The 25,074-nt window shown below is 41.7% G+C and overlaps 2 protein-coding genes across 3 annotated transcripts; one reads left to right on the forward strand and one right to left on the reverse strand.

The window, feature by feature from the left end:
* The first annotated feature begins 1,470 nt into the window (after positions 1-1,470).
* On the forward strand, positions 1,471-11,178 carry lysmd2 (LysM, putative peptidoglycan-binding, domain containing 2). The gene is made up of 3 exons (XM_086291784.1): positions 1,471-1,957; positions 4,409-4,758; positions 8,998-11,178. Exons 1-3 carry the CDS (start codon positions 1,712-1,714, stop codon positions 9,047-9,049), a joined length of 648 nt encoding a protein of 215 aa, XP_086147910.1. The 5' UTR covers positions 1,471-1,711; the 3' UTR covers positions 9,050-11,178.
* Positions 10,498-23,948, reverse strand: scg3 (secretogranin III). 2 transcript variants are annotated; one of them, XM_086291753.1, is made up of 12 exons: positions 23,528-23,948; positions 22,496-22,548; positions 22,317-22,359; positions 21,921-22,118; positions 20,675-20,817; positions 20,154-20,303; positions 19,859-20,072; positions 19,337-19,453; positions 16,226-16,309; positions 15,550-15,660; positions 13,511-13,600; positions 10,498-11,394 (listed from the first exon to the last, which is right to left on the reverse strand). In XM_086291753.1, the coding sequence occupies exons 1-12, from the start codon at positions 23,631-23,633 to the stop codon at positions 11,276-11,278; spliced, it is 1,428 nt and encodes a 475-aa protein (XP_086147879.1). In that variant the 5' UTR covers positions 23,634-23,948; the 3' UTR covers positions 10,498-11,275. The 2 variants fall into 2 exon arrangements, with proteins under 2 accessions (XP_086147879.1, XP_086147886.1); XM_086291760.1 differs by having other exon boundaries at positions 21,933-22,118; positions 23,528-23,947.
* Between the last annotated feature and the right edge of the window lie 1,126 nt (positions 23,949-25,074).

A 25,074-nucleotide genomic window follows, 5' to 3' on the forward strand; every position in this document is an offset into this window, starting at 1 on the left:
AAAGAAGCTCAGAATAGGTTTGTGAAGGCGCATGATTCACAGTCATGTGCACATCTCAGTCTTAGTGCTGGATGTGTTGACAGGTTTGAGCAATATGACCTGATTAGAGACCAGAACTAAAGACATGTTCTGCTTCATTTAGTTAGTTAGTTTTGTAAAGTGCTGTTTCAGTTATAGTCCATTTTGTTTTATTGTTCAAGTGTATTTCTTTTAATTCAAATGTTTTTTCTCTCCACGCCTGTTTTTGAGTTGACTATAATAACATTGCTCCTGATGCAAAACACACACATGAGAAAAGTGAGTTAGTGCAGTCTTTTTTTCTAGTACAGGGCATGACTGATGCCACCAATCAAAACTCAGTCTGTGCTGATATTTTTTAACTAAAAGCACATCGTTCACCAAAGCCAGTGCTGTATTTTTCCAGTTTTCAGAAAGTGATTTGTAATGTAATGTAATTCGTTTTTCCTCTTTCCTCATGCATTACCTCCAGACAAGTTCCATGAAATTTGCACTAGTAGTTCTTGCACACTCTTGCTGACAAACAGAAGTGCAAACAGCACATACCCACATAGTTTCAGCAATGGAAAAAAATGCACCATCCCCCCAGAAGGCCAAAACCTAGATTCTTATCCTGGGCCTCTACAAGACGAAGCTAAAAGATGAGATAAAAGCACTGCTCTTTGCTTTTGGCCTCATTTTAGTGGTGAAATTGACAAACATGTCTACATTTAATAATAGTAATACCACTACTACGAATAATGACAAAGACCTAATTTTTAATGGCAAAGACATCACCCCACTGTCTGCCCATTTACCAAGTTAGAAAACAAAAACCAATGTGGTGGATATCTTCTTGTTAGTACTCAGTTTAAAAACAGATAAGCTCCTTTTTTTCACTATTCACAATAAAATTTGCTGGTTTTTACTCTGAAACAATGCAACAAGTGGATTCACACACATTATCTGTTGTTGTTTTTAAAAAAAAAAAAAAAAAAACTACTATAAAGTCCTTTATTTCTTATAGTATAATTTGTACACACACACACACACACACACACACACACACACACACACACACACACACACACACACACACACACACACACACACACACACACACAAAAAAGCCCAAAGGTCTACAGTAATGTTTTTAAAAATCCCACGGAAATTATAGCCTACTACTAACTTCCTCTTTTTTGCCAGTGGAATTCTCACATAACGTCTGTGGACAGGAAATGAAGGACCACGAAAACATTAGCACTTTCAGGCGAAATAGGACATCTAAATTTTATCTCATTGTATTACAAGATACTTTGGTCAATTAATTTCCTCCTATTTGTGAGCTTATTATTTAGAAATATTTCAGTCATTGCTTGTAATTTTTCACACCAACAGCGAACAGATAAAGCCCGTGCCCTAAATCGGTTCTGCTTCACTTATTTTGAAAGTGCAGTAACCGGAAATTGTGTTATAGTCTCCCCCTGCACGCGTTCTGTACGTTCATACGTCAATGTAGCGGATCAATGACAAAAGAGGGCTGTGTGGTAGTGCCCCCCTAAACATGCCTGTTTTCCCCGGGGTTGCATGCTCCATATGACCCGGGATGGGACTCTCTCCGCCGCCTAAATCAGCGATTTAGTTCACTGAAGCGACGGAGCTGGAGCGTTAAAACAAACAGAGGCTAACGGGCTGTTTATTTATTCAAGAGAAGATGGCGGAGTTCTCGCCCGTCCTGCCGATGCGGGATGGAGGAGGACGATTTGCCCAGCCCATCTTCCCTCGGTCCAGGTCCGGTTCCGAGTCAGAGAGTGAACTGTCCCAGAGTCTGGCCCGGACCAAGATCCGCTCGTACGGCAGCACAGCCAGCGTCACGGCCTCCCTGGGGGAGAAATACATAGAGCATCGGGTTACAGACAGCGATACTCTGCAAGGGATTGCTCTCAAATACGGTGTCACGGTAAGGTCGCTTCTCGGCCATAGATAGCAGTGTATGCGTTGATGTTTACCTTGACGGAACTAGAGATTGCATTAAACACACCACACTGACAGATAAGAGGAGCAAACACTGAAACGGACACAAGGGAAGGCATTTTCTCTTACTTTCCACTCTCTGATTCTACTAAAAGTCACGCACTAAGAAATCCGAGCCCAGAAAGTTGTCCGTAAACTCTCTGCATTGTGACTGAACACCTGGGGACTATTTCCGTTCACCTTGAGAGAACAGAAAGCTCACTTCCATATTTTACTTTCGCTTTTACTCCTAATGTAAACGTCAGGCAGTACTGAGGACCCCCCAAATGCAGCTAAATTATTCCAATTTGAAAGAGGCGTGAAATATTTGCTTCGAGGGTTCAGAGTTTCCACTCTGAGTTCAGATGGGTGAGAGCAAAAGTTTGACAAGCTTGCTGTGAGGATGATCACTTGGTCAAAAATGGGCTCTACCTGAGTGTCGACATCTCAAGTTTCCTCAAAAAGTCCAGTTTGTGAAGTGACTGCATGATTCCTATCCAGGGTTAGAATAAGTAATCTGCTTCACATGCAATGCTATATTCTCTTAATAAAAAACAAAACAAAACAAAAAACAATACACGTACACATGCAGGATATTTACCTGCTGTGAGTTAACCACTTCCTGTTTCTTGTTCATTTTTACCCGAAATGACCTCTGAAACAGCCGAAAAATACCCTGCCAGTCACTTCACTGGTTCCCAAATGTAAAACACAAGTTTTACTTTGTTTGAAGGGCTGCTGACAGAACTGACTGATGTTCAGACTGCTGTGACTTCAGGGAGTGAAAGTGTTCCTCTAATATATTACTAATATATTTAAGTTTAAAGACTGGGCTTTTGTGTAAAATAAATAAATACCATATACACTCATCAGCCACTTCATTTGATACATCAGCTGCTGGTTATAGCAAGTTTGTAATTAGCCACTCGCATGGCAGCAACTCTGTGCATTGCGACATATAGACATGGTCACGATGACTTGCTGAGCATCAGAAAGGGGAAGAAGAATGATAGAAGTTACTTTGAACATTTCATGGTTGCTGGTTCAGGATGGGCAGCTGTGAGTATTTCAGAAACCGTTGATCTACTGGGATTTTCCCACACAACTCTGGGGTTTACAGAGAATGAAGAATAAGAAACAGAGAGCGAGAGTCAATCCTCAGGGAGAAAATGCCTCGTTGCTGCTAGAGATCAGAGGAGAATGGCCTGACGTCTTCGAGCTGATAGGAAGGAAACATTAACTCAAATAACTGCTTGTTACATTCAAGAAGAAGCAGAAGAGCATCTTGAGTGCACATCATGTTGAATCTTGAAGCAGATGGCCTACAGCAGCAGAAGAAGACCACATTGGGGTCCACTCCTGTCAACTAAGAACAAGAAACAAAGCCTACAGTTTCCACAGGGTCATCAAAATAGGATGAAAGAAGATTTCAAACAATGGTAAATGGACTGGTTCTTATATAGCGCTTTTTCTACTCTTCTGAGCACTCAAAGTGCTTTGCACAACTTGTGCATTCACACCCATTTGCACAAGCACATTTTTTCTAAGTGCTTTCTAAGTAACATCCACACACACTCATACTCCGATGGATGCATCGGAGAGCAATTTGGGGTTAATATCTTGCCCAAGGATATTTGGCATGCAGACTAGGGGAAGCCAGGAATCGAACCACCAACCTTCCAATCAGTAGATGACCTGCTTTACCGCCTATCTAAACTACAGCCAGGCGGTAGAGCCTGGCTGTAGTTTAGATAGTCTGGATTTCTGCTGAGATGTGTGGATAGGGTCAGAATTGATCATAAACAACACAAAAGGTTATGTCCCTCTTGTCTCCAGTGGTTGTGGACGGTACATCAGATTGAATGTCACATCTACCTGAGTATTGTCGCTGCTTTATGCAGGATCACAAAGCTCAAGTCATCTCAAATTGGTTTCTTGAGCGTGACAGTGAGTTTCCTGTACTCAAATGGCCTCCACAGTCACAAGATCTAAATCTAGCGGAGCATCATATTGACGGGGTGGAACAGGGCATTCTCATTATTGACGTACAGCCGATAAATCCACGGCAACTGTATGATGCTACGCTTTAAAGTCAATATGGAGCAAAATCTCTGAGGAATGTTTTCAGTGCCATGAAGAATTAAGTCAGTCCTGAAGGCAAAAGGCGATTCAAACCGGTACCAGCAAGGTATAACTAACCATGTGGTCAGTGATTGTATTTAAAATACTGCTATCAAATATAGATACGCAGATATAAGATGATTTTCTTTTCAGATGAGAGGCAGGGGTGCCATCAAAATAAGTGTGTAGTGAGAATTTCATCAGAATTGATTAAATAGAGTTTTAACATTTCTTTTTCTTTCTTTCTTTTTTTTTTTTTTTTGCTGTCATCTTCCAGATGGAGCAGATCAAGAGAGCCAATAAGCTGTTCAGCAATGACTGCATCTTCCTGAGGAACAGCCTCAACATCCCCGTGGTGTCAGAGAAGCGCTCCATATTTAATGGACTGTCTCTCGAGTCTCCTGATGGGGATGGTGACACGGCTTGCCAGGAGGCAGACGCACCTTGTATTATCACGCAGGACATCGAGGGACCCTCGCCGCCCCCTTCCCCGCCCCGTGAGCACTCCAGACCTGCTCAGCCTCAGCCAGAGGAGCTGTCAGCCAAAGACTTCTTACACAGACTGGACTTGCAAATTAAACAGTCAAAGCAGGCTGCGCGCAGACTGAAAGAAGAAGAAGAAGTGAGGTGAGGTGTTAAACAACAGCCAGCAAACTGCTTCCTCTTTTATGTGTGCTGATAAGTAACCACTTTCATACTATTTTTGTGAGCACCATTGCTCATTTCAGGTTTTTTCCTCTGGGCCGCTGCTTCTCACACTGGTGCTTTCTTCTAAGCATTGCATCCAATCAGACTTTGTTCTGATTGACCTTTGCCTCATGGTCAGATGCAAAAACTGATACTGTGTCTTGGTTTGGTATCAACCAATGACACGACATAAATGCCAAGTCATTTTTTTTCAAGCGTAGTAGACAGAAAACCGCATAATGTTTGCGTGTTTTGACCTAGATTGACCAATGTTTCACCTTCTCACGTGTCCCCACACAGATGTCACTGCAGGGGCTCGCACACTTGCTTTTAATTTTCCAGACAGCTTCCTGCTCTTTTCTCACATGGGCGCAGTCCAGAAAAGTTCAGGGCTGCAGTGAATTTGCGGAAACGGCTTACAGTGCAGCGTCGTCTGAAGTGAACCGCTCTCATCTTCTCTTTGAGCTCAGCGGGAGCTCGTCAGAAATCCCAGTCAGCATGAATAAGCCCTTTTAAAATGTTCTCACAGAGAGAAGATCGAAGCTAGGAGTACAGGTTTTTGCCGTTCTGCAGTACTAGTCAGGTATTTAGTGTGAGATCTGACTTGCCCTCGCACGTCCTACCTCTGCGTGCTGAGGCAGAGAAGCCGGTCGCGTCTGCTCAGTAGTGAAGCAGCAGTAAGTGCCTGGCGTACAGCGTTCATAGAGAAACGGGCTTTGTTGGTACTATCACTTTGGAGGACTGAGTCACGCTGTGAGTCATATTGCTCCCGCTATCTAGTATTTAACTTCAATATTTGGTTCACACATTCGCCCAACAAGCAAAAGATCCTCCAGTTCGATCCCTGGAGGAGATATGTGTCCTTTGGGGTGCAGTTGTGTCATGAAGGGCATCCGGTGTAAAAGAAAAAAGCAAAATCTGTCAAATTAAATGTGTGCATCTGCCCGATGTACTGAGCCCCTCGTGAATAAGGGAACAGCTCAAAGTAGATACTACATTTGAAAAAATAACCATTCCTGCGTTCTCTTCCTATAAAATATATATATATATATATATATATATATATTAGGGGTGCAACGATACACAAAATTCACGGTTCGGTTCGATACTTTGGTGTCACGGTTCGATATTTTTTTCGATACAAAAAAAATGTTCATGCCTTTTTAATTTGTCATTTATTAAAATTATAAATATATATTTTAACTCAAAAGTACAGTTTTTAAATTTAACCCTAACCCTTGTGCGTGTTTTTTATTTTGACAGCGAATGCGCACCTGCGGACCACTTACGTGCAGCCCTGGTTATTTAGCTCGTCATATTGCAGCCACAGAAATTCTTTTGTCCATGAAACCATAAAGCTGCACTTTCTTTTTGCCTTATAGTCTGATTTGTCATAACTTCTCCGTTTTGTGGTAAGCTTTTCTTTGGCTGTCACTTCTTCACCCTGACCTGTCTTATTTGGCTCAGCAGAACTAAAATATAAATCCTGCTGCTTTTACACACACACTCACATAAGCTCAGCGATTCTCTGCGCGATCAACCTCTCATATGTTTAAGCTTGCTGCGGGAGATTTCACTTGTCATGTTTGCATAGTAAGCTAACGATTAATAAGACGATGTCAGAGGAATTGGTGCACAAATTATCATCACTCACAGATCAGTGCTGTCGCTCTCTATACACAGTTTGCACGATTGCAAAGTGAAAGCAAAAAAACAAGCGCAAATTCAAACGCGATTTCAATATGTCACATATTGACAGTGGCTCACCGATGCCAATGACATAATTACCCAGCTACATTTCTGAAAGAATGCAAAAGCATTGACATATATTTTTCCTTCCTACAATAGCTCGACGGGCAGGGAAGAGATAGATTTTGGTAGCCCGACTGGAAAAATCGCTAGCTCCAGGACGTCGGGCTAGCGATATTCCTCTGATTGAGGAATCACTCATCTTTGGAAAAGAGAATTTATTACAGAGAAATGGCTCCTTCCAAAATAAAAGCTATACTATCCGCTTCTTCTGGGCTATATTCTCAGCAGCATATTAAACACATAAGGAGAATCATGTGCTAACAGCTGTCTAAATGACTCGGCTAAAGTTAGTAGCATGCTTGTTGTTTTTGTCTTTGCACTAGGATGATGTCGGTGTAAATGTGCAGTCATATTCGTTGTGTTCCCACTAGTGCTTTCAGGTTAATCTCGTTGAAATGACCTTAACGCCACAACACGGCAAATCTCCGTTAACGAGCTACCGCCGATCGCCCCGTGCATGGGGCTAGACGGCCAACACGTTAACGAGCTAACTGCGCTAACACACTAGTTCCCACCCATGTAATTGAGCATTGCGTGGCACATCCAACATACTGTTTTACTTTAGTCCATGACGCGCTTACCTTCAGGGTCATACGTCACATGAAAACCAAAATAATTCCAAACGCCAGATCTGAATGAGGGTGGGGGAGGTTCATGTTGCAAGGAGAGCTTAACTTCTGTCTCGCTAGCTTGCCCTGCTCTCTTCCTTCTGACGATGCTGTCTGTGTTGAGCGCTCAGTGGATCTGCGCTCGACAGTGCAGCCTAGGCGGAGTAGTCGAACGCAGATTCACTGAGCGCTCAACACAGACAGCATCGTCAGAAGGAAAATTGATAAAATAAATTACAAATGTTGTATTGTTCGATAAATATGCGTACTGAACCGAAAGCACTGTATCGAACGGTTCAATATCGATATGAATATCGTTGCACCCCTAATATATATATATCCACCTTTACTGCCTACATACATTACAGTGCAAAATTGTGTCTCTCATTTCATTATTACACACTCTATTCAGCTCATGCATTTCCTATGAATCTATTTTTAAGCACAGATCTGTGCTTTTAACTCTAAATCTGTGGTTTGGTGTTACAAAATGCATCAGCTTTTAATTTCTCTTTCAGAGTTCGCCTGCTGGCTTTGTCAAATCTGTGCTCTGTGTTTAGTCCCGCTTCTGACTTCAGTCACATAAAAGGCTGCCTTATAGTGTGTTTAGGCAAACAAAGGCGCACTCCCTTGTTTATACAGAGTGCTAGGGCAAACACGAGCAGCGTGCCTGCTTGACTTTAATGCCTGGGATGAAATGAACCACAAGCCCCCTTGAGCTAAACCAATGACCCAGTTCTCCCTTCTGAAGACCTTCTATCATTTGTGCACCCGTGGCTATTATATTACAACAAGTTAGGAATACAGCACAGATTAATCTGTAAAATTATGTTTGCATGTTTTAGTGAAAGTATTCACCTCTTCAGTGTATTTTCAACTGCAGGTGCTATTCGGTAAGGTTAGTAACATTCAAGAGATTACAGACACCCTCGCTGAAATTTTCAAAACTAGGCAGCTCATGTTAGAACGGTCTCAATAGCTCCAGAGGTTTGAATTAAAAGTACATACATTTGATTGGTGCATACTGGTGGAATAACCATTACAGAAACATAAACAATGTCAATAAAAACAAATGTTTGTTGTTTTTTTTTAATTACCGATACTCTTAATGTAGGACAGCTGTGGGATAAAGCTTACATTAGATGGAGGTGTGATATATCTGTTAAGAACTTTGTGTGTTTATATGTATATTTTCAGGAAATCTGTAATCTAATGGCCGCCACACATTTGAACTACATAACAACATAACTGGAATCTGGTGAACCAGTTAGGTTTCTGTGAGGGTTATTGAAAGCCAAACTACACTGAGAGTAAGTTATTTGTGGTTTAAAAGATTGATTTTATCCCAAGTCGAAGGAAATCCGCCACATCGCATTAGCGGTCATTTCGCTTTTTACCCTCAAAGTTGTGGTATAAAACCTTTTTTGCATCCTTTTTTGATGTTCATCCTCTCATATTTCAGCCTCTAGTTAAATAAACTCTCAGCAGCTTCACTGTTGCTGCAGTAGTCGTAAAAGCGAATGTTAACACTTGTGATGGATCTCAGGACATTGATGTTTTATACTGATCGGCCCACTTTTTCTGAACATGTGAGCTCTGAGCTGTGATTGAGAACGAGGCAGCGACTTGGTCAGCCTCGTCCAATATTCACATCCTTACCTACACTGAAGAGGAGTGAGGCGTAAAAGAGAGTATGTGTCTGTAATCGAATTGAGGTTAAGGCTGTAACATGTTTTTTTAAATTTCCTTTTGTTTGCAGGAGCAGCGAGGAGAATTACGCGGCCCCCACGACATCATACCAGGAGATCTAAAGAGCAATCTGTTTACCCAAAGTCTCGGACACGCTTGCCCACGCACACAAACACTACCGCAGCCTCGTTGCTTTTTTCTTTTTACCTTTTCATGTTTACTGAACCGCGTTCAGCAAGTGTCATTTCTGCCTTTTTATTTATTGAAATGCAGTTCTTATGATGTACATTACAAGCCCATTTCCAAGACTGCTGCTGTGCTGTGTGAAATGTAAATATTAACTTAGCCTGTCCTGGTGGTCATAGGTCAAAAGGCAACACACATCCTAGATATGTTGCCACTTTATCACAGGGCAACCGTTCCCACTCCTACCTATAGTTAATTTAGACTCGCTACTACCAGAAGCGAAGACGCTCATATCTATGGAAGCTTGTTTTTGCCAGAGGAAAAAAGTTTTTCAATCCACAAGTCATCATTTCAAAATCATTTCAAAATTTCAAGGTAGGCATCTGAGAAACTGTGACAGAAACAAGCTTCCTGTAGATCTGCCGCCATGCAGGGAGGTCTAAGCAAGACAAGGCCAGACCACTTTTTTGCACATATTCCAGCAGCGTGGCTCTGGAGAGTCTGGGTGCTAAACACCCACTGAAAGCTCGTGACACATTACAAAAACCAAATCTCCCAACAGACGCTCCAGACTGTTCCGTTAAGAAAAGGAGGTGATATAACACGGTAGTGAGAGACGTGCGCCTGACTCAGCATTTTGGCATCCAATTCATAAACGATAATTTATTCTTGTTAAAACAATGTTTTCAAATTCGTCATGCTGTGTTCATGATACGTCTAGATAAATCTGGGGTTTAAATATATGTATGTGTATTTTTTTAAATTTCCATTTTACATGGCACATCTCCTGGAAGTAGGTTTGAGGGTATTTTTGTTTTTTTGTTTTTTTTGTAGTTTCACCAAGTCGCTCACATCTCATCTGGAGGAGCATCTGAGCACACGTGCCCGTCCACATATGATATGCTTGCAAAGCTGCTGTACAGAACCTACCTGCTGCATATGTTCAGATACAATCTCACTCACACACACACACACACACACACACACACACACACACAGGGCGCTAAGCAATGCCAGAAGGATTAGCTTGTTAGACTTCTGATGTTCTAAATCTCCTCCTAGAATAGGATCGTCGGAAAGTATATTCAGGCCTTCCTCATCAGTGTTTACTCGGTTCGAGCTCACCCCACACGGAGGCGGCGGATGGACTCAAGCCTTTGAACGCAGTTCCATTTGCCCTGTTTGAGAACAAATGGGACCGCTCTTATTATTATTTTGTTTTGTGAGTGTGATTGCATTATTTATGTGTGGAGAACTGTCTGTATCAACTGTTTTATTGTGCTTTTAAGTTCTATTGGGTTTTATTTGGACAGAATAAATGCATATTTAAGCAAATATTAAGATCAAGAGTGCTGCTTCTTCATCACAGTCGAGCACAGTCGAGTAAAGAAAAGGCAATGTTTTAATTGCTTTTACAACTTTAGGAAAAAATCACAAATATTTACATTTAAAAATACTTCATCTGTTTTTCCTCTACAGAGATAGAAATGTTGAACTCAAAAGACATGCAGAGAGAACTGATTGAGTCAGACACCGCCCCCTATTGGGCTCTGGAGGGATTACAACAGAACAGGCGTACATAGGGCACTGACATACACAACAAATATATTTTTGGTAAAGTAAAAAGCGAGAGTACATTAGGAGCTTACACATACACTGGAGGGGGAAAAATAAATGTAGGCTAACACAGGTTAAATACAATGAGAATAACTTGATATATGCATGTTTTGCTGTAAAATTGTATGGAAAACAGTTATGACAAAACTACGGCATTATACCCAAAACATTCATGTCCCATTGGAGTCATGTTGGAGTAAAAGCTAGCACTAAAATCTGACAAGTGTGACTTTCCTCTTCGCTCTAGTGATTATTACTCTGATCTTGGCGTGCAAATATAATCAGTTCAGTAGCTGGAAGGAATAATTTAATTTTTTTTTTTTTTTATTGTGTTGACAGTATTATGAATTCCCATTTCGTAATACATATAGGAATCTCCGGGAGTTCCCCTAAGCAGGTAGGTTTGAATACAACATTTATACGTTACCATGCCTTCGGTAATAATAAATTGTAATCTGGGCTTTTTTGAGCATTATTCGTATCAGATTGAGCCCTGGTGTGTGTGTGTTTTTTAGGCCGGGCTGGTTACAGGATGGACAATAGTGTTACAGACTGCTGTAGATCCTCTTGATGGTGTCTCCTTCGTCTTTGGCGATGATGCCCTTCTCGATGTATGAATCAACCTGCTGGTCCATGAAATCCTTCAGCTTGGACAGGTCATAATCTGGAAAGATGAGGAAAACAGGAGAAGATCGTGAGGTTAAAGGAAAGATTAGACATTCTAGAAGTGCTGTCTTTTTAAGATGGCACACCCAAACAGGGTTCAAGGAGGATTAAGGTCATTTTTGTCTTAGGCCGAAATGCACGAAATGAAATGAGGTCAAAAGATCTCAGAGCGAAACACACTTGCCAGTTAAATAACTGCTAACTAAAAGACTTTGTGACATTGTTTTCCACCATGCTCTAGACAACTAATTGTCATTTGAAACGGCACCATATGGCTGTGGCTATATTTAGAGTTGAACACAGCGTAACTCTGTATTATCCATCATGGTAACAAATGAGTGCAGGCAAACAGCTGCCGCAACACCAGCACCCCTCTCTGTGCTAACAGACTCTGAGTAAAGTGGCTGCAGGAGGCTAGAGGACAGCCAACAAGTCCCACAGTCACTCCCGAGCATCTTCCTAACAACATTTCTAACAGAAGCAAATTATTAAACTGCTCGAAGATACAGTTGATTTGACGGACATGATGTGCGTGAAGGATTAGCAGGATGTAATTAGAGACAGCACTACTTCTCTCAATCTTGGCACTGAGGAGCCAAGAGCCCAAACCAGGATGCGGCCTCTACGTCCATCTGCTCTTCTGGCTAATCTCTGTGGTGCGTAGGCGTAAACACACACAGAGTCTGCTGAGATTGTTGTAATGGGTACTTCTGGCAGTGAGCACAATAAATGGCCCATCTTACACTCTCTGTTTCTATGAGGGTGTTTTTTTGTCTAACACTCTGAAAGAAGAGAGGACGAGGAAGACGAGAACTTTAGAGAGCGTTTTAAAGTGGTACAAGCTGTGCTAGATAAATAGGGCCTGGCAGTGTGTCGTTTTAGTTACTGAGTGTCTCGGTATGGGAAAATTGGGTGATTCTCGGGCACATTTTGACCCTCTGTGTGTTCAGCCTGAACTTGTCCTTTCTTACACCAGTATCAGTCTGTCCCCTGTCCAGATCACTGACAGGCAGGCAGGGAGGCCCTCTGTTGTCCCAGACAACTCCTCCACGCACTTGAATGCTAATGAGGTGTCCTATATAGAGCAAGGTCAGAGATGAGCTCCAGACAAAACTTCCCTGCTGCTTTGCTCCTCTCTGCTATTCAGTGCTTTAAGCTCACTGTCAGTCTCTTGCTTTTCTTCTCTTTCCCTTCCGTGTTTAAGATCCACACGAGAATCTGGGTCACACTTTGTTTTTTCTTTTCTTTAATTCCTGTGTTTGTCTGGTTCACTATTGATCAGCTCAGATTAGATCAAGCCTGCCAGCACAACAGATATAAATCTCACTTAGCTGGAACTGTTTACTTATTTTCTTTTTTCGCTGTTTTTGTCTGGGATTTCCTACTGAGATGATCGCCATTGGGTGGATGGCCTCAATAGTGAGAACTCATTAACATTTCATTCTGCTCTGCTTAATTAAGCACCACTGGGCATCGATTTTACTCTGTGGAGAGCCCAACAGCAGGTTCCTATTGTTAGACGAGTGCACCGTAGTGTGTGAAACTTCCACAGTTTCCACAGATCTGCAGACTTTCTTTATGGAAACCGATTGTTCCGGGAAAGAAATACATTTGAAAATATACAAACATTACACAAAAATCCCGAGACAGATGCTGATGCCTGATATTTTAGTGTTGTGGAGCAGGGTAAGTATCATTAAATATATTTCTTCTTCAAAGATGCCATCAATGATGAGGAACAGGTAGGAGGGAATAAATGAACTGACCTTTGTCTCTGAACAAGCCAGCTGTATCACAGCAATTAGGACAACTCATTTACAGTTATCCATATTCATGAGGTCTGGAGTGGAGCGTCTATGTTAGTATCCCACTCTCTTTGAAAATGCAAATCAAGGCGAACAAAAGAGGCTTCAATTTTTCCTCTTCTTTGCCGCGTCGCCTCAGACCTGTGATCTACAGCTGTTCAGTAAGGAGAGGACAGCTTCTAGTTCTGGCTCGTAGTTCAGGACTCAGCGTGGAAATGTTTGTGTCTTTTGCACAAAAAGCAGACACACGAGAACGAGGTCTGTATCCAGTTTTTCTCATCTATTGTCGAACGTGAGGACACGTCTCACCATCTTTGCCCTCTTCTTTGTTGTGTTTCTTCAGCCACTCGATGTTCTTCCTGATGGCCTCCAGATAAGTCTCGGATTTGCCAGGCCGATCTGGAGTTAGAGGAAAGGGGAAAATGAAGAGAAAGGCAGGCGACGAACCGGCTCGTTGAGATATTATAAAATGCAAAAAATTTCAGCTCAGGTAAGCTTTGTTTTCACCAAAGAATCAGTCTGTGCTGTCTTTGGCATGTCAATTATTTATAGCTCAAAACTCTTCAAAAGCAAAAAGCGCACTTTGTTTATTTTTACTTTTTTCTTTCAGAAGCCATGGAAACACAGATTTTGACAACACAAGATTTTTCCTTTAATAACTTGGCAGCACAATAAAGCACTGCTGTTGAAATCAGATGCCCACTTTAAAAAAATGGTAGAAATGGTGCCTGTTTCCCCCCCAAAATCAAAATCCTTTTGACAGTTTACTGGTTCTTACTAAATAAAGCTTCTTCTCTTTCATGCCCACACACACCCTGAACGCCTCCTCTTGCGCTGTATAACTTGGGTTATTCAGATGCACTTCCCCGCAAAATCTACAGCACCGTGTCCCACACCAGTGAGTGTGTTTTCATCTAGTTATCGGAGAAAGTCGCTAAAGAAGTTAGGAAAACAAATCAGGACAGGAAGACCAGAGGAAATCTCAGAATGAAAAAGCTGAACAACCTGGTTGTTGGACCTTTAAGTATCATTTGCTATACTCTGTCATCATAAGACAAGTCAGCCCCTTTTCACACAGGTTTAGGTGTGGGCTTGGTTAGATTACTAACCCCAGTATTGCTAATTTGTTTTGAAGTGATGGTTTTTACTATTCTAAAGACAGGAAGGATAAGCAAACAAATCAAAGGTGTGTGTGACACAACCATTGTTTTCCTCATTCATCATGAACAAACCAGCAGGAAAACAAGTTTTGGAAATAGTATAAAGCCGCACTAGTGACAATGATGCAGTGGTTACTTTTCCTTCTTTTCTAAACTCAACTGGTTGATCTTTGGGTCAATGTGACAAACAGCTGCAGAAACTTCAACATCCATTACTGCACTGCACTGGAAAAGGGTTCTGAAATTAGCATGTCCACCCAAGTGTGATGTGTTCTTTCAGAGCTTATCAGAGCTGGGCCTGATAAATGGCTATTCCAGAGTCACGTAACCCGGGACTGAATGACAGTTGTAATCTTTCCCCTTGGAGTCAAAACCCAGACCTTAGCGAGTGTTGAAAGCAGGCCTCAAGTGTTGGTTTGAATCGAGATAATGATCATGTTTTATTCCCTGTAACATTCACCGCTTGCAATCAAAGACATGTATAGTTTCACTTTCTGACACAGAAAGCTCAGTTACAGTTATATATTTCAGCAAACTTGCAATGATTTGATGAATCACACATCAAATTTGGATTTTAACCCAATTTGTTCCGTAAATATCATATTATGCAACTCAGCCTTTTAACATGCAGATAAACCAGAGTTTAGTAGGCAGCACTTCATATTTCCTTCATTTCCTGCTGAAATGTCATGGTGGTAATCCTGCTCTGTGATTCATTTGTTTTTCCTCTTTATGCACTCCTGTTTGTGTGTGCGTACATGCGTGGATTAGATTGATGAGTGGGTACAGCACAGCAGACAGGGACACAGAATAATGGCAGCTGTGACAAGCTTTCCTTTGAGTGCTATTGGACTGGCCTAGTTCAGGGACTCGAATACACAGCGCTGTATATTTCAGTGGCAGCTCTGCTGAAAAACAAAATGTCTGAAATTGTAGTCAGCCTAATAGTCAGGTAGGAAAGGATGATTTGCTTCAAAGAGCTAATCTTGTGGGATTTGCAATATTTGTGACTCATGTATTTATTTGAGATGTTTGGCACTAAACAAACCCTAAAAAAATAATGCAAGAAAAGAATTACAGGAGCGTAGCTTATTGCTTTGCGAGGGCAAAACTGTTAGATAGCATCAAATTATTTTAGATTTTTCTTTTTAAATCACAGAAAAAAAGATGATTAGGTAGTGGACTGACTGGTCTCAGCTGATGGCTGCTCTTCCTTGGTCGAATCTTTCAGGTTCTCATATTCCTTCTGCATCTTGGCAGCTTCAGCTTTGGTGTTGTCATCCTCATCCAGGTTTTTCCCTACAGCAAAGAAACAGGACAGGAATCCTTAAAAAAATCCTGGTCTGTTGCTGACAGCGATGCTTAAAGCTACAGGTGAACAACTTCATTGTTTAGTTAAATTACTTACATTGTATACTTTGTTTAGTCTTTAAAAAAATCTGATTTGATATTGTAAAACATTAATACATTTTAATGGTGGATTGTCCTGCAGGCTGTATGTCTAGATGAGTGACGTTGCTCAATAGCACACAAGAAGTAGCATGTAACCATCTAAATTACTGTTTTCAGGTCCACATTTAGAAAATGTTAAGCATGATGCAGTGTTCTCACTGGTGAGCTTTGGGGTGTTGCTAGGTGGATTTAATCTTCTAGTGTAGACAGTTTTTAGTGTTAAGCTAAGCTAACTGGCTAATGGCCAGAAGTGCATTCCTGCCTTTAGCCGGTTAGCTTAAGCAGAAGGGCATTCCTGATGGAAAAAAAGTAAAATAACTGAACTGAAACTATTAATGTGTTAATAATATATGTTAATGATAGTTTCATTAATGTCTGGCATGTCTGGAGGATAGTCTGTGCAGCTGTTTACCGTTTGGTCCAGTAAACTCAGGTGGCAGGAGAGGTTTGCCCCGCTTGTTCTTGGTCTGCATGGCTATCATAGCGTCCAGGTTCTCTGCAGGTGTATGAAACACAACAAACAATTTAGATTTCATATTAGATTTCATCAGCGTCACGCTGCTGCTCCACAGTGAATGAAAGCCTCTTAAGTGCTTGAGTGACCCGCACTGTTCCTGTGTGACTCAGAGCCTGATTATCATTTAAATCGAGTGTCATCTAATTACTGAAAAGAAGTCTCAGGAGTACAACAAAGGGATAAACATAATCGTGTGTTTTCCACTATTATTTCCACAGATTTATTTATGCATGCAGTATGAGAAGAGCCCTCACAGAAATCATTTATGTACAAAGCAGTTAACAGTGAGCTAAATCTATTTATTCTCTCTTTTAATCACTCACAAAGACTAAAAAAAAATGGCTGCATTTATTTGGGGGGGGGATAGACCAGGTATGCATATATGGTCATGATGGTCTCACTTAGGTGTTAGAAAACATGGAATGAGACAACCAGGTAATGCAGCTTAATGAGACATCCAGTCCTATCTGGATTAACAAAGGGGTGAACCTCATGTTCAAAAATAAAGGAAGCAGATGTTCTCAGATGTACCTCACAGTCCCCTCATTTAGCATTTAAAAGATTTATTTACGCATTTAATCCCTACAGTGCATTTATGAGCAGGTAGAAGGACTCTTAAGTGTTTTTTTATGTATTCTGTGAAGATTATTTTCTATGAAGACACAGCTGATATAATTACAAGTCTGCAGATATGGTTCCCTCATAGCGTAATTAAGTTCCCCACAGAGTTGTATTATTTTGGTTAATAAATGTTTACTCAAACTCCCAAAGTGCACCTCACTGTCTGAAAGAGGTCATATATACTGGAATAAAATAAAATAAAATTATGGATTGGTAGAGTTTGGTGAATAAAATATGACCACATATGAGAGCGGAGGAGCAAAAGAGTTTTTGATGGTGGATATTAGGACAGAAGGACGATAAAGATGTAAGACAAACAGAAAGGTTCAGTTTGTTTGCTGTCACCGAACATCGTAGAGCTTTGCAATTTCCTCTTTCATCTTTGCTCGCTCCGGCCTCCTTCCTCCATTTTTCTTTTTTATTATTCAACCATCTCACTCTGCTCTGCACTTTCTGTGTATTCACTCCACCTCCTCCCACCTGTGCCACAGTGGAAGCCCATTATTTTACTCTCTCCTCTGTGCTCGCACGCACACGCACACAGCATTTCTTACTCGCCCACTCTCTCCCCCACGTCTTACTTTCTAGCTCAAGTCCTGCATCATCCGCTGGCAGATTGACAGCTGTGTGTATTCACTCGTGTACCTGTGTGACTCACTGGAGCGCCACAGGCAGATGGGCATGGGGGGGAGGGGGGCATTTACGTATTGTTTTTCCATTATCTTATTGCAACCTATGCTATAAAGCCAGAGGGGTTGCCTAGGAAACTCACATCCGCTCTCGTGGTATATGGCTGTTTGCTTTTGTAAGTGACATCAGCAGTGGTCATTTCCTCTGTGTAAGAAACAACACTGGCCAGCTGCTGTCAGGGGTCACTCAAAGGAGAATTGATTCATCTTTTTATAACCGACATACGGCAGGTTAGCCCTCCCAGACCTAAGGATCTAAGGACTGTGTTTTAAATATCTTTAAGCTTTGAGAGAACAAGCAACAAAAAGACATATGTTAGAATTCTAGAAGCTTGAAGAATAGAACCTGATGTTAAAGTCGAACTCGGTCCTAAGTATGCATGAAAGAAGATTTTATTTCCGTTGTCTCTTTCTATGACTGAATGTCAAACAGAGATGACAGCTGTCCCTTAAACGTGCCTGACTTTTCCACTGGCCAGTGATGTGATGGACGTCCATTAAAAAAAAGAAAGCAAGCAGTCTGATTTTACAGGGTGCCCTTGACACTAATCTGTCTCTGCAGGCTTTACGCTCCACTGCGTCAGCTGATAGCGAACATTAGCTTGACTGAACGCAAACAGAGCACAGGGGGAAAGCTCAGGTAACTCGGAGACAGAGAAATGTGCGCATGTACATCCAGCTGGTTAATGCAACGGATGGGTGGAAACCTACAGCTTTTATCCGCATGTTAGCTACACATGTAAGCAAAACAAGTTCAAACATTGGTGGTCAGTAATCTAGATTTGGCAGCTTTATCGATGATTTCAAGTGACTGCAACAAAAAAAGGCTTCAAAAAACTAAAATCCACTCAATAGCTTTTGAAGATCTTCATCAAAATTATGGTCAAAATTAGAAATCAACTCTTATCCAACAGTTTTAACAGACACAAAAAATTGTATTATGATTTTAAGGCAAACAGATCAACAGTTATTAGGTAAAACATGTTAGTTTCCATGACCTGTTAATGCCAAATGCACAGTTTGTTTCTGCTGTTTGTTTGTGTGCTGATAAAATAACGCAGTAACTCTTTAGTGAAACTCTTTCCAGTAAAAACTGGGAAAAATGATTAAAAAAAAGGAATAGAAATGGAAACCATATGGCTCTTTAAACAAAGCTTAAGTCAATGAATTGTTTTTAAAAGTCGACCTGATAGCTGTGATCCAGAGGTGCCACTGCAGAGATGCAAACATGAGCTTGCAATCAGCGTGACAAATGTTAAAACTGCATTAGAGCTCTGATTGAATCCAACAGAAGGAAAACAGAGAAGAAAGAAGAAAAAGTAAAACATCACTGTGTCTGTGCTGCGCTGCTGATCTGATCAAATAATGATGTTGTCCAAGCTCACATTAGAAGCCCCATGGGACTTTTTATAGCACTCAACATGCCAACCACATTAAGACCTTGAATTGCAGCTGGAAAAAGCCAATAAATTGACTTTGTGCTACTTTGTCATTACCATTACCAAGATGAAAAATGATCTGTCAAGATCAACATTACTGAATTATGACGATGTCCTGCATGTACATAATATTATTTACCACAAATAGAGCAGGATCTTCAAGGACTTCTGCCATCTATTATACAATCCTTTGCCTCCCATTAAATCGCTGAGAATCTCCAACCGTTACACAACATTAGCATTACGTTATGTCTTACCCAGATAGGACACTCCCTCCTCTGGCGTGATGGTGCCGTACTTCACCATCATTTTGACAAAGTCAATCAGAGTCTTCATGATCGTGATCAGCGTCTCTCTTTCCTGGGTGTCTTGTTCTGCAACAGCAGAGCAGAAGACAAATCGCAAACCGGTGTCTAATAATGGTAACTGCCTACCGTGGCCTTTATGTGACCACATGGTGTTTGACTCTAGGGGTTATAATGATTGGATTATAAATAATTAGTTTTGTGTGTGTGTGTGTGTGTGTGTGTGTGTGTGTGTGTGTGTGTGTGTGTGTGTGTGTGTATTTGATCTGCACTTCCTAGATCTGTAAAGGGAAAAATGGTGAACAAAACAAGCTGCACCTCGATCTCTTAAAACAACATCACCAAGATTAACAATCTAACCCTGTTCTCGATCTGAAGAACTGCTATCTTGGGGTGGAATTGAGTGTAACAAAGATATTTTTGGGTGTGGTCTAACGCATCACAGAGACTTTGTGGACATATTTGTTTTTGTACCTGAGTTGAGACTTTTAAGCAGACGGTAGAAGTTTGGGAAGTACTGCAGGTCCTGGAGCCCATCTTCAGGGCTCACCTCATTGCCGTCATCAGCATCCCTGTCCCAGACGTTGTCCCCATCTTCTTCCGCATCTCTGTCCACCTCGTCTTCAATCTCATCATCCTCCTCATCCTCATCCTCCTCGTAGCGCCTCCTGGGTGGCTCCCATGTGTCCTGAAAGGGTGTTGTTTTTTGTTATTGTTGTCATCCTTATTCTTATTATCATTACATTCACCATTTTTTTGGAGGTTTTACCGCATTTGTGTCAGAATCCTCATCATCCTGAGCACCTCTAGCTTCTTGGTCAACGTCCTCAATCTCGTTGTTTTTGGCGTTTTTGGTGATGAGATCCTGGAGAGCCTCTGCCACCTTGTACTCCAGAGTATCTGCCTGATTTTCAGTGATCTATAAGACAGCAAAGTGAAAGAGGCAGGCTGAGAATGATTGTGTGCGGTAAGAAATGGACTGTAAGATGGATACTGGTGGACTGGTGATAAAACTCCATATATCACGTATTGATCACTATCACTGAGCTCTCCGTCTCAGGGAGGACTGAAAAAGTTTTTATTGACTGGCAAAAAGCAAACAAACAAACAAAAAAAAAAGCAATTCACAGCCAAAATGGTGCAAACACAGAACAATTCACACGTCTCTAAATCTTAACCCATGAGGAAGCAGCGAGCGCACAGAGAGGGAGAGAGAGAGAGAGGGCTCCCGCTGAGAAAATGCCATGCGGCGTGCTGTGCTGAACTGAATGATGGAAGCTTACAACTTACCAGCCCCAGTTTGAGCAGTTTGGAGACGATCCTGTCGAACACTCCCCTGTCGTCTTCCTCGTAGATCTTATTCGCAATCTTCTGAACAATGGCATCAGCCGTCAGCGGGGTGCCGTCGATTTGGCGGAAGCTTTCTGGGTCGTCTGAAAGGAGAGGACACTCGTGTTATCGTTTGGTAGCTTTCTCGAGACACTTTTTTAGCTGCTTTAATGTGTGCACTACATCGACTAAAGATCCTTTTCTTTCTTCACTTCTTTACTTTGATTCAACTTTTCTGTTTTTCTTTTTTCATTTTCACAATAAAATGTCAAACCTGGACCCGGAAACAAGTCTCTCTTTTATTAGATTTGCTAGTAAAAAGTTGTTTTCCCTCTCCTCACATTCACCATATCTCTGCCTCTATTACTGAGCACGAAATGTGCAATTTTTACAGCTTGTTCTCTTACATAACATCCTCTGCTGCTTCTCAAAGTCCAAAGACAATAAAAATAAGCATCGACAGGATGCTTGTGCCTGCACTGGCCTGACTGAATCATCGCTGATGCATTTAGCCTTCAAACACCAGGAACCTATTTTTGCTTCACGCTGCAAAATGAGAAATGAAATCTAGACCACACTTGCCAAATATAGCCACTTGTCATTGTTGGACTTTATGCACAAATCAATAAAGGACGGCGCTCAGTGGTTTGTGTCAGAGTCACCTCACCTCAGAGACAGCTCATATGCTGATGATAAAATTACATGCAGCCAAACGTGTGCACATCTGATAAAGTCCAGTGAGACAAAAAAAACAACAAAAAAAAAACCCCAAATATAAATGTTGAGAAATGTGTTTTGGCTAAATTTACAAATATTAAAAGAGCAATGACAGCAACTGGGGATGAATGCATTTTACATCACGTCTTAAGTCAAAGCCAGAGATGAGATACTGCACTAATATTCAACCATGCCAGGCTATGTATTCACACAGCTTCCTGTGAAGAGATTAAAGAAGAAGCCAGCACTGTAGCTGAACATCAGCGTTCACAAACGCAGTCAGGGAGAGGATAATCATGCATTCACATGTTCTCTCTCTGACTCTTGTCTCTGCTCATCCCCATCACACACTCATGTGTTTATCCTGCCTGCTCTTCCTTAAAACGCCTGCCCGGTGTCCTGCCAGCGAAAGGACAGAAGCATGCAGCGTGAAGCCTGCCTGTAGCAAAGGGGCCAAAGTTACAGTGCATGAAATCATGACAGCGTGTACCCTGGTACTTGCCGTAGTCCATCCCGTTCTTGGTGGAGTCATAGTCCTCAGCGAGACGTCGGCTCTTGGTGGAATCTGACTCGTCAGGAATGTACTGATCGTCCTTCTTCTTGGCAGGCACCTCGGTGGTCTCCTTTGATTTCGGGCCTTCAGCCAGCGACTTGAGCATGGTGAAGTCATCGTGGTTCTGCTCTGACTCTGTCGGGCAGAGGAAACAAAAAAGGGGGGTAAAGAAAAGTGAGCGCTAAAGATGAACTCATCTTACATTACTGTGGCTGCAGCAGTTTTTCTTCTCAGTACGGATGAATTCTGTTTTACTGGAAGTGCTGCAACATGATTCCACTCGGCAGGCGGAAATAAAGTCATTAATTGATTGGCAATAAGGTTTCCCCTTACCAGCTGACTGTACTGCAGCCTTCACGCTGTCCGCCTCTGCGATCTGAGGAAATTCAAAAAATAATTTCCACTCAGGATATAAGCTCTGATTAATAATGTTTGCCGGGTTAATACCCCGGTTATTTGCCAAGTGGCCATAAAGCTCATTTGTCCGGATATTGGAGGAGAAAGGAGCTTACCTGCTCTTGCAGAGGTCTTTCTTCTGTCAGCTGTCTATTGTACACAGTTTTATCTGTGCCAGGAAAAAAATGCATGCAGTTACTAAACAGCTGGATTGTCCAGACTTTATTACTGACAAACAGAGCCAGATTTGAAATGTAAATATAAAATCAATGCTGTGAAATACTTGTACAGGAGGCTCAAATGAACAGTATAGAAAATAGATATATTTAATATTATAGTGATGCTCATCCTATTCTTAAATTATAATCCCACATAGATTTTGTTATACTCCCTTTGTCCTATATTACAAATAAGCAGCCTGGCTGTCGATGAGGCTAATCTCAGAGCCAAAAAACTGTAACAAGAGAAAAAAAAGGTGAAAAACAAAGGACAGGTCACTGTGTTACAAAAGGCTTCTTGACCTTTTAAAGGTCTCCCCAGAACAGTGAAAAGTCACCCAGTGCAGGGGTCAACACGAAAAAAATAAAAAAATAAAATACAAACCAATAGATAACTAACAACTGTACAACCAGTAAGATAGTTAAACATGTCTCATTTAAAAAAAACTAACTTTATTGAATAAATGCGTAGCCTTCATGCGTCCCTGCTCTCCTAACTCGCCACCGCACAAGCACAGCTTAATCGGATTATCAAACAAAAGATTAAAATGCAGCGAAAATAGACCACAAGCGGCCTCGAGCCAGGCGCCTTTAGAAACACCACCGGTCAGGCACTGCCGAGCTGGACCTTAACTTTAGGGAGTCCGCTTTTTATTTATTTATATACTCATTATTGTGCTGTTATGATTTATGAATCAACAGATTTAAAACTAAATTTAACCTGGAGCTCTAAAACGTATAAAACCCACAGAAATATCAACTCAGTAGGATTTTTTTTTGGATTTTTTTTTTAACATTTCAACAACCATGTGCTTAAATAAAGACTTCCATTGTGGACTACTTTGTGGCATTTTATAAAATCCCCTAAGCAATCACTGCTCCACCAGCCCGCAGACTGAGAAGAGAATTCCACGATTGGTTTCAACTCACCGTCCGCTGAGGCTGGTGTAGGTGTGGGGAAGGCAGATGTCTGGCTCACTACATTCAGGGCAAGAAGCTGGAAAAGGACGAAAAGGCCAACGTGTTTTGACGCCATGGTGATAATAACTTGTCTATTTCTCCTCGGTGTCCCTGCTGTCCGGTTTCCTCCTCCCCAACAAAAGTGCTGAATGTGTGGACAGCTCCGCTGCGCTTCGGCCGGCCGATGGTGCTGAAACTGCCGCCCTGAGGAACCCGCTTCTGCCTGACGTACCGGGCGGGGTTGGGGCTGGTCAAGTCTCTCCACTGGAGCTGTTGACGAGCCGCGGTGCTGAAAACAGGTCACGGTCTCTGTAATTATAACCAGATAAGCAGGGAGGCTCTCCAAGCCCCGTGTGAGCTACAGCATCACCTGCTACGGCAGTAAAAGAGCCCACTACAACAAGACCTGCCCCCTTCTGCCTTTACTTAGGAGGAGGAGGGGGAGAGAGAGGGAGGGAGGAAGAGGAGTTAAACACTGTAAAAAGTGTTGATGTGCACGTGAAGTCCACCTACATATCTTATAAGTTCTCCATTAATAATGCGTGGAAGCAAGGGCGATAGTTTCACACACACTGCTGCAAAACGTGAGAACAGGTTAAGATTCTGCTGTGTGGATATTTGATGCGTTTATGATCATCAACCACTTTTAGTGGGGAAAAAATCATCTAAAACACGCGAGACTGCGCTGAAAGTAAAGAATATTTATGTAGGATCAGATAATTAATTGATAACACATAAAACTGAAGAGAAGACGAAGCAAAGCCGTAAAGCTGAGTATGATTTTTTTGCAGCACATGAGCAGTGGGGGGTGACCCCGCCCACTCCGTGCGTCATCCACAACCTGCGTCATGGTTGTAGATCTTCTTGTCAATAGCAACCGCTATTAAAACAGCATTTGAGCACATAAACAAAGGGTGCACACGCACATCAGGCTCGTTTTATGACCGCTGTCCTTTGGCCGCTAATTAGATTTAGGCTTGTTTCATGAAGGAACCAGCAGGTGGTTTGAAGTGGTATAACAAAATGAAATACTTGGATTCTAAAGTTCTTGCGAAAAAAAAAATGAGTGCAGGAGATAAACTTCATTCGTTTTGCACTTAATAGTTCAAATGGTTCATCCAAAAATCAGATGCCATCCTGAAAGCTGTCGGTCTGCAGCGCACTCATATTTCACATGTCACAGTGTGAAAGCAGCGGGCTGTGGATGCAACCAGACAGTCATTAGGAGCATATGAGCTGGATGATGTGGCCTGTCACTGCTAATCCTCCGGCTTTAGCTTAAAGTGCACCCCATTATATATAAAAAAAATACAACATGATGTGGTATAGGTCAATATTCTTTTTTCCCCTCTCACATACTGGTTTGTTGGGAAAAGCAGGTGTTCATTTATTGCCAACATTATCAAAAGGTAAACATAATATCTAGTTTGTGTTCATAAAATATTTAATTTTCTTAGGCTTAAACTGAGAGGAATAATTTTTAACAGTAAACAGTATGCACTGTACTGTGCAAAGAC

This window comes from Aulonocara sp. 'chitande type north' Nkhata Bay, linkage group LG1, assembly GCF_057382095.1.
Source record: "Aulonocara sp. 'chitande type north' Nkhata Bay isolate Kocher_YH1m ecotype deep benthic linkage group LG1, A_spYH_male_GT1.1, whole genome shotgun sequence".
NCBI lineage: Eukaryota > Metazoa > Chordata > Actinopteri > Cichliformes > Cichlidae > Aulonocara > Aulonocara sp. 'chitande type north' Nkhata Bay.